Source organism: Phodopus roborovskii, unplaced genomic scaffold, assembly GCF_943737965.1.
Source record: "Phodopus roborovskii unplaced genomic scaffold, PHOROB, whole genome shotgun sequence".
In the NCBI taxonomy this organism is placed as follows: domain Eukaryota; kingdom Metazoa; phylum Chordata; class Mammalia; order Rodentia; family Cricetidae; genus Phodopus; species Phodopus roborovskii.
The window spans coordinates 59,032,148-59,041,734 of record NW_026126480.1 but is presented as its reverse complement, the minus strand read 5'-3'; the positions used below and the strand labels follow the sequence as shown (position 1 = coordinate 59,041,734).

The window sequence follows — 9,587 nt, the reverse complement described above, 5'->3', positions numbered from 1 at the left end:
ACAGGGTAGATAGAGGTACAGTTATAAAGTGAGAACATAGTTAATGCTCTATTCCAACAAAAGCTTTCAGTGGTCAACTGTTACTCTTTGTTTAGAACAGTCATGGAAGTGAGCTGCTGAATTGTAGGCTCAGTGTAAAAACAAAAACAAACAAACAAATAACAACAAAACCAGTTGTATTTGAAGTGACAAGGGTGGGTGAGGGTGGGAGTATAACATATCACCCAGCAGGAACATCAGGTCCTAGCATCTGTCTATCCTCAGGTGCATCATCTGTGCCAGTAGCAGACCCAATGCACTAAGTACATGGAAGAAGGAAATCAGACTGGGATGGTCCTCTTCCACTTCCGTCCCTTCTCCAAACTACCCGAGGTGCAGACGCTGATCTTTGTGGTCTTTCTCATGATGTACCTGGTCAGCATCGGAGGAAACATGTCCATCGTCCTCACCATCTGGATCAATCGGTGTCTCCACACCCCTATGTACTTCTTCCTGGCGAATCTGGCTAGCCTGGAGATTTTCTATTCCTCTACCATAGCTCCCCTGACTCTGGCCAGCGTCCTGTCCACAGAGAGAACTGTGGTCTCTCTGGCAGGCTGTGGTGCCCAGATGTTCTTCTTCATCTTCCTGGGCAGTGCTGACTGTATTCTGCTGGCGGTCATGGCCTATGACCGGTTTGTGGCCATCTGTCACCCTCTGCGCTACAGCCTCATCATGAGCTGGCATTTGTGTGTCCAGCTGGCCCTAGGGTCACTGTTGCTGGGTTTCATCTTGGCCCTGCAGTTGACTGTGCTCATCTTCCGTCTGCCTTTCTGTAGCAGTAAGGAAATCAGCCTGTTCTACTGTGATGTCCTCCCTGTCATGAGGCTGGCCTGTGCAGACACCCGTGTCCACGAGGCCACTCTGTTTGTGGTCAGTGTCATCGTCCTCACCATCCCTTTCCTCCTCATCACTCTGTCCTATGTCTTCATTGTGGATGCTATCCTGAAGATCCGTTCAGCTGAGGGGAGGCACAAAGCCTTCTCTACCTGTTCCTCCCACCTGACTGTGGTTCTCCTGCAGTATGGATGCACAAGTCTCATCTACTTGTGTCCCAGCTCCAGTTACTCTCCTGAGCGGGGCCAGGTATTTTCTGTGGTTTACACATTCATCACTCCTATGTTGAACCCCTTGATCTATAGCATGAGGAACAAAGAACTCAAGGATGCTTTGAGGAAGGCAGTCATGAGGTTCCTCCTGCTTGAAAAACAATGAGCATCTGACCCTGATCCTTTCTGACCCTGGGGAGTAGAGTTGCTGAGTTGACTGTTGATGAGATGGGGAGGTGGGGTTTGTAGGGTATAGGGTTGATGGTTAGCTTTTCCCAGTCACATTACTAGTTGACAGTCATGTTTCTTTTCTCAGCTTCAGGTTAGTCATTCTCAAACACAGGAATGAAGAATACTGGTAAAATCTAAATGTTGATGGCTATGAACATCAGCAGATATGAGTGAAAAGATCATGTCACTTTCAAAATGAAAACCTAGCAGTGACTATAGTTGTCTTTTCTTAGTCATCATATGTAACATCTGTCTCGCCTTGGACTTTTCTCCAGATACAGGTCTTAGGTTGATGGCAATCTTGAACACTGAACATGGGAAAGGTGAAAACTAGCAGCAAGTCAAGCATCAGGCCTGGAACATTCTGCTCTGACCTATCTCATTACCATTGCATAAATACTGAGTTCCTTTGTTTGTTTGTTTTTTTTTTGAGTGTTTCATACATGAGTACTGTGTATCATTTCTATATGGCCCTCTGTCCATTCCAACTCCTCCCCTATCTTGCCCTCTCAAATTAATGAACTATTCTTTAAATACTGTTACATATATACACATAGGTAAGTAGTTATCAACCTGTGGGTTGTGACCCTTTGGGAGTTGAACAACCCTTTCACAGTGCTTGTCTAAGACCATTGGAAAACACAGATTTATATTATGGTTCATAATAGTAGCAAAAGTAGTTGTGAAGTAGCAACAAAAATGATTTTATGGTTGGGGGTCAGCACAACATGAGGAACTGTATTAAAGGGTCACAGAATTAGGTAAGTTGAGAACCACTGACATAGATATATACAAATAATGCCCAATGAGTTCACTTAATGTTGTTCATATGCTTTATTATTCAGCCCTAGAGTAAATGAGGGTGTGTAATGATGGGTTTGGTGTGGAGTTGGTGTTTGAGTAGGCAGCACATTTCTTCAGTGGAGAACTGGAATGAGACAAGAGTTGGAAATCTTCTCAGACATTTGCTTTCTGATCTAGAAAAGTACAACACACATGTGGTGCAAAACTCAAGTTCTTTTAAAGAGTTCCAAAGAGCAGAAAAGTAAATAATGACTAAGATCTTATAGAACATCTTATAGAGCTGAAAATTTGTATTTTTTATTTGAAAGATTAGAGAAAAAAAAGAAGCTGTTCATTGTAAGGAGTTTGGTTTTTCCTCCCACTGTCGGTCTTGTCCTGCCGCTGTGCCAGCCCCAAATAACACACAGAAACTCTGTATTTGATACAATGCTGTTGGCCCGGTTACTTGTTTCTTATCCACTAGCTCTGTCTTAAGTATTAACCAATTTCTGTTAATCTAATATTTCCACGTGGTCTTCTTACCGGGGAAAGGGGCCAGCGTCTTGTCTCCCCAGTCTCTCCATCTTGACTCCTCCTTCCTCCTTCCTATTCCTCCTTGTCTCCTAGTCCCTCCTATCTTCCTTTCCTATTGGCCAACAGTGCTTTATTCATTAACCAGCATGAGAAACATTTACAGAATGACATCTCCCATCAGTTCATGGTGGTATATACCTTTAATTCCAGCATTAGGGAGGTAGAGGCAACAGAAACAAGAGTCATCCTTAACCACACAAGCAGGCTCAAGTTTGGTCTGGACTACATGAGACCCTATTTCAAGAAAAAAGGAGAAAAAAAAAAAGCATCCTTGGTACAGTCACTGCCACTTTTGGCTCCGTATCCTACTGCAATATGCTACTAGGTACATGTTGTCTGTAGGACATTAGGCTTCCAGACATCAGGTTCTTTAGGTGGAATAAATATTGTATGATCCGGCAGTTGCAAATAGTACCATATTGATTAAAGTCAAACATGCTTACCACAGGGTTGCTCATAGCCTGCAAATTCCAATGTGTAGTTACAATACAGAAGAAGGATGCAATATCCTTTTTTTGCATAGATGCATGTGTGTATATCAGCGTGTACACTGTTATGAGCGGGTTTTCCCTGCCAGTCTGGTCCCACAGCTATGCTGCACCCGAATAACACACAGAGATGCTGTATTAGATATAATGCTGTTGGCCTGTTTCTAATGTTTCTTATTGGCTAGCTCTGTCTTAAATATTAACCCATTTCTATTAATCTAAGTTTTTCCACGTGGTCTTATCTTAGTGGAGAGAGGCCCTGGACCTCTGTTCTCTCAAGTCTCTACATGTTGACTCTTCCCTACTACTTCCTCTCTCCTCCTTGTCTCCTAGTCCCACCTATCTTGCTTTCCTATTGGCCAACAGTGCTTTATTCATTAACCAATACGAGAAACATATTTACAGAATGACATCTCTCACCATCACACACATGTGCATGTGTGTGTATAAATGGGTATTTTCATGTACAGGAGCACACGGATAGGTGCTTTTTTTTTGTTTTGTTTGTTTGTTTTTTCAAGATAGGGTTTCTCTGTGGTTTTGCAGGCTGTCCTGGAACTAGCTCTTGTAGACCAGGCTGGTCTCGAACTCACAGAGATACGCCTGCCTCTGCCTCCCAAGTGCTGGGATTAAAGGTGTGTGCTGCCACCACCACCCAGCTATGGGTAGGTGCTTTATTTATGATTCTATTACTGTGAAGAGACACAATGGCCAAGGTAACTCCTATAAAAGAAAGCATTTAATTGAGGACTTTCTTACAGTTCCAGTGGGCTAGTCCATCATCATGGTAGGAAGCAGATGGGCATGGCACTAGTGCAGTAGCTGAGAGCTTTACATTTTGATCTGTAGGTCACAGGCAGAGAGACAGACACTGGACCTAGCTCTGGGCTTTTGAAACCTCAAAACCTTATTTGCCCATTTAGGAATCCCACAAATACACTAAACTGGAAGCTATAATATATATATTCAAAGGGCCTGTAGGGTAAAATATATATATATATATATATATATATATATATATATATATATATATAAAATAAAATAAAAATACCTTGACATGGTATTGTAAGACAAGGAACTTCCAAAGATGCTATTGAGTTTATTTTCTGTGGCCATCTGTGGTGATATTTTGTTTATGATCTAAAAAAAAATAAAGCTTGCCTGAAGATCAGAGTGCAAAGCTAGCCACATTAATTAGCCATAGAGGCCAGTCTATGGTGACACACATCTTTAATCCCAGCATGCAGGAGACGGAGGCAGACAGATCTCTGTTAGTTCAAGGCCACCCAGGGCTACATGAGATTGATCTAGTCTAAAAGAGAAACAGAGCTCACACAAAGATCCCAGCACTTGGTGTGACATGCCTTTGATCCCAGCACTAAGGAGGTGGAGACAGGAAAGCATATGGCTGAGCAGAGAGAGAAATATAAGGCCAGAGGAGCTGTAGGCCATCTAGGTAGTCAGTCTGAGGCAGGCAGTCTAGGCATTAGTGGAGACAGCATTGCCCTTTCAGACTGAGGTAGAGGTAAGAGCTAGTGGCTGGCTGTTTTGCTTCTTTTATCTTTCAGATTCCCTCCTCCCCCCACCAATATCTGACTCCAAGTTTTTATTAACACCAAAAATAATTCATGCTACATGGCTTCAACTACCCTTGATACTGGGCCATCATTGGGACTCCTCTTGGATATCCTGTTGTTGCGTTGTGTTTTGGAGATCTTGCAGCTTTGGGTGTGCAGGTCTGGCCCCTTCACATGTCCCAGTAGTTCAAACATGAGGCAAATATTGGGGTGGGCCAACACATAGCCCTGATTTTGGGCCTGGGTATTAGATGGGCTGGTCAGCGGCCAGCTTTTCCTCATAGTCACCACCAGGGTGAGCTCTGCAACACTGCTCTGGTTAGCTCACCCACTTCAGCAAGCAGCAAGGAGTGTGGCCAATTCTGCCGTCATGCCCTCAGGCCAGCTCACCTGCACCTATATCACCAGGCTCAGCTCTATTTTGTTTTTCCCAGGTGAGGTACAGGACCTGTTTTTCTGAGTGCTGCAGTTGGTGAGGTGCAGAGTCACTCTTGTATTCCTGAGGCCAGCTCTCCTGCCTACTGCAGAAGGCAAGGCGCAAATTGAGTGGGTTGGAGTGGGTGGGTGGGAGAGCATCTTTCTCTCACTTATGCCACCACATGGCAGTGGTGGTGTGTTGAGTCAGCTCTCCTGCCCTCACACCCTCAGGGCAGGCTCACCTGTGCCCCTGCCGACAGGGTCAGCTCTACTGTGCTGCCCAGGCAAGGTGCAGGGCCTGCTCTCCCAAGTGCTGAAGCTGGTGAGGGGCAGGACCAGTTCTCCCACTCTCATGACCTCAGGGCCAGCTCTCTCCACCTGCACAGGCAATGAGGGGCTGGGGATGCTGGAGTGCATCTCTCCCTTGCCCACCCAGATGAGGGGTGGGACCCAATCTCTCACACATGTTCATGGGGCCAGATCACCTGTGTCCCCCAAACCCTGAAGGGTCAGCTCTATCATGCTAGCCAGGTGAGGTGCAAGCACTGTCCTGAGTGCTGCAGCCACTGAGGGGCAGGCTCAGCTCTCCCCACTCTCCTGACCCCAGGGCCAGCTTTCCTGCCTGCTAGGTGGTGAGACAGAGTCACATTTTTTAAATTGAAAATGTTTTTCATACAACATATTTTGATCACGATTTTCCATCCCCAAACTCCTCCCCATCCTTCCTGCCTCCCCACCTATCCTACTCCATGCTATATCTTTCTTTCTCTTTTTAGAAAACAACCAGAATATTTATTTTTCTTATTTTACATATCGATCCTAGTTCCCTCTCCCTCCCTTTCTCCCACCCTCCCATGCCCCCCTGACCACCCTCTCATCCCATTCCTCTCCCCCACTCCATATGTAGGGTGATGCCTTCCTGGTCATCTAAATCTGTCAAGTCATTTGGGGTAGGGTCTAGGCCCTCCCTCCTGCCTCTAGGTTAAGGGATTATCCCTCCATGGGGAATATGTCCCCAAAGTAATTTTGTGCACCAGGGATACATCCTGGTTCCATCAGAGGTTCCTTAGACTGCCTAGGTCTTCTGAGACCCATGTTCAGGGGGTCTGAGTTGGTACAATGCTGGATTCTTAGCTATCAGTCTGGGGACCCATTATCTCCTCCTTATTCAGGTCAGCTGTCTCTGTGTGTTTCTGTAGCCTGGTCTTGTTCTCCCTCTCTGCATCTGGATTCCAGTTCAGCTCAGCATTTAGTTGTGGGTGTCTGCTTCTGTTTCCATCAATTACTAGATGAAGGCTCTATGATAGTAACAACCAAAATTTTAAAAAAAGGAAAAAAGAAAAAAAAAACATGAAACACACACACACACACACACACACACACCATAAAAACACAAAAATCAGAAACTGTAATATAATATACAAGCAAAAGACCAATAAGACCAAAATGTCCAAAAATACAAAAGCAATATGAGACACAAAGTTCACAAAAATACCACTGAGTGTGTTTTGTGTTCGCTGTCTACTACTAGGTGTCTATCTTAAGTGTAGTTATTACATGCAGTGAATAGAATCACATTTTTCATTCATGTTTCTTAGCTGTATGTCCAACAATTATTCTGTTAGCTTATAGGAATGGCCTCACCAATGAAAACTATTATGTGAAGGAAAGATTGACTTTCTTGTTCTGGGGATGTAGCTCAATTGATAGAATGCTTGCCTAGTATGCAGAAGGTCCTGGGTTTGATTCCCAACTTGGGATAAACATGGATTGGTAGGATGTGTCTGTAAACTTAGCACTGGGGAGTTGGGTGCAGAAGGATCAGGAAGTCAAGGTCATGTTTGATCACACAGAATGTTTGAGATCATTTTGAGGTACACCAGAAGCTATTAAATAAAGGGGTGGGGGAGAGAAAGACTAATGTATAAAGGAACACATTGGCACTGGAAATTGTGCTCAATAAATAAAGGCAGCAGTGATAAATTTGTGTGTGAGTGTAAAAGTGTATGTAGGTCAGAAGACCAGCTTGATTGTCATTCCGCAGGAGCTGTCCATGTTGTTTTTTGAGATGGGCTCTTTCGCTGACCTGGAGCTCACCCAGTAGGTAAGTCTGGCTGACCAGTGGACCTCAGGGTCTGCCTGTCTCTACTATGCAGTAACAGGTATTTGTCATTGCACTTGACTTTTTTTTTTTTTTTTTTAAAAAGTGGTTCAAGGGATTGAACTCATGTCCTCATATTTGTGTAGCAAGCACTTTTCTTTTTCTTTCTTTTTTCTTTTTAACTGACTGAGATATCTCAAAAGCTAAGATTTATTTTTTTTTAAGTGTCTGGTTAAAGGCGAGAGTAATGGTGGACAATATAGGGAAGAAAGCTTTTGTTCTGAATAATAACTTTTTAACAGAGTTGGTACCATTCAGTCATTGAAGATGCTACCTCAGTAGTATACAGAAAAACTGAACAAATTAAAATGACCAATGACCATCACCACCAACAAAAAGCTGTTCCATGCTGTGTATCCTATGGTGGCCTCATCTAATGCATTTTCTGATTATATAATGGTCCGTGGCTTTCATTGTCTTACAGTTATTGACCAACTGTGTAACTTAGAGACAATTGGTAGCAATAAAAGTGCCTCTATCCATGGAGATGAAGGTCTTTGTGTGCAGGAGAAGCACAGGCTCTCCCACCTCCCCAATGTCAGTTTTGCAAGGCCCTCCTATCCTCATGCCAATCCAGTTTCGCACTGAATAACCTATTCACATCAGCATTCCTGCTGTTTGTCAGTGGATCTGAATGAGTTTAACTCCATATTGATTGCTTCATTAATAAGCTAAAAACTTAAAATATATTCATTTCATATTTGCATAAGAGCCACAATTTTACCCTGTTAAAAATCAACTAGGTCTTTAAAAATAAGTTTTTGAGACCTTAAAAATATTATTTGTATGAGTGTTTTTGCCTGCCTATATCTGTACTACCACATATGTGCAGTGCCTGTAGAGGCCAGAAGATGTGGATGGATCCCCTGTTACTGGAGTTACAGAAGGTTGAGGGTCATGTGGATGCTGGGAACTGAATGTAGGTCCTTCAGTCAGTTATCTTAACCGCTGAGCCTTCTCTGCCCAAAAGCAATTATATCTTTATAGGACTCCTTGGTTCTTGCTTCAAAATGAATCCTTCCTCCTTCCTCACTGCTACACTTCTGTCAGACTTCAGATGTCTACACTTTAAGAGTGTAACCCCTCTTACTGGAGAGGTTAAAACAGGAGAATGGCAAATTCAAAGTTTGCCTGGGAAATTTAGGGAGACCTTGTCTGAAAGTAAGAAGAAAATAAAAGAACTGGTGCTACAGAGCGAGCCCAGTGGTAGAATGTTTTCCAACTCCAGCCTTAGGGTTTATGACCACTAGAGGGCGTGGAAGCCTTCGCAGTCCGCAAGGGGCACAGCGGCCGGTGGACGCGAGAAAAGGGATTAGAATTGAGACCCGCAGGCCTGGTACAGCCCAAGCCCTGCCTTACTTTACTGTCTTTATGGCAGTGGAGGAAGTCAGTAGGAGAGTGCACATCGCAGAGGGCAAAGTCCAGTTAGAATTAAAGTATCTATGACCTTTAAAACCGAATGCAAAGCGCAAGATCCTTCCGGAACTTGAGACCTATGTCTTCGCTGTTGACCACCACACCGCTTGATGTACCGTTTGTTACCCAAAATCAGGCAGGGAGGAGATGGGGGTAGAGGCACGGTTAAAGAGGGAAGGACAGTGAGAGGAACCACACTTCTCCAAAAATTCTTCAAATCCCGAGGCTCTTTACAGCAAGGGGATGGGTGGGGTTCAAGTCTTCCAAATCAAACGTCTTTATCCTACAACCCTGACAACAGTCAGTAGCTTCTTTCTCTCACAGGCTTCGTAGTCAGTTGCTAAGAGGTTTCCTATTTATGGCTATGGGAACGGAATCCTCTAGAGGAACAGGATTTCCCTAACAGTTATTCAAATTGTTAGTAAAAGGTGACCGAACCGCCCACACGTCTCCAAGAGGCCCTATGGCCACCAGCAACATAACCCCCAAATTCCTCGCCGCAGCCCAACCCACTGCCTCTCATCTCCAGGTCTCTGAGCCCGGACTTTGCAGTTCTGTACCTCGCAGCTCCCTTCTTTGAGGCTGAGTATCTCTTGCGCATCATCGGAACATTTTCCCCCATCAAAGGGAGCAGGAACCAGCTTGTCTTTAACCGGACGAGTCCGCGGAGGGTTGGACAATATGGACAGTACGGAAAATATGGGATCGAAGCCGGACAGTTTTCTTCTTCTTTTCTCTGCCCGGCGGAGCTGGGAACCCTTAATGCTTCTGCGTCTTGGGATGCTATGACATACTGGGTGATGTTGGAGCGCGCGCGGGCCCTTTAAGCAGG

At 44.4% G+C, this 9,587-nt stretch overlaps 1 protein-coding gene across 1 annotated transcript; it reads left to right on the top strand.

The window, feature by feature from the left end:
- The first annotated feature begins 292 nt into the window (after nucleotides 1-292).
- LOC127227759 (olfactory receptor 10V1) lies at nucleotides 293-1,254 on the top strand. The gene has a single exon (XM_051192102.1). The coding sequence runs from the start codon at nucleotides 307-309 to the stop codon at nucleotides 1,252-1,254; it is 948 nt and encodes a 315-aa protein (XP_051048059.1). The 5' UTR covers nucleotides 293-306.
- The last annotated feature ends 8,333 nt before the right edge of the window (nucleotides 1,255-9,587 follow it).

Coding starts and splice junctions, on each gene's coding strand:
- LOC127227759 (XM_051192102.1), top strand. CDS start 307: ATGGAAGAAGGAAATCAGACTGGGATGGTCCTCTTCCACTTCCGTCCC.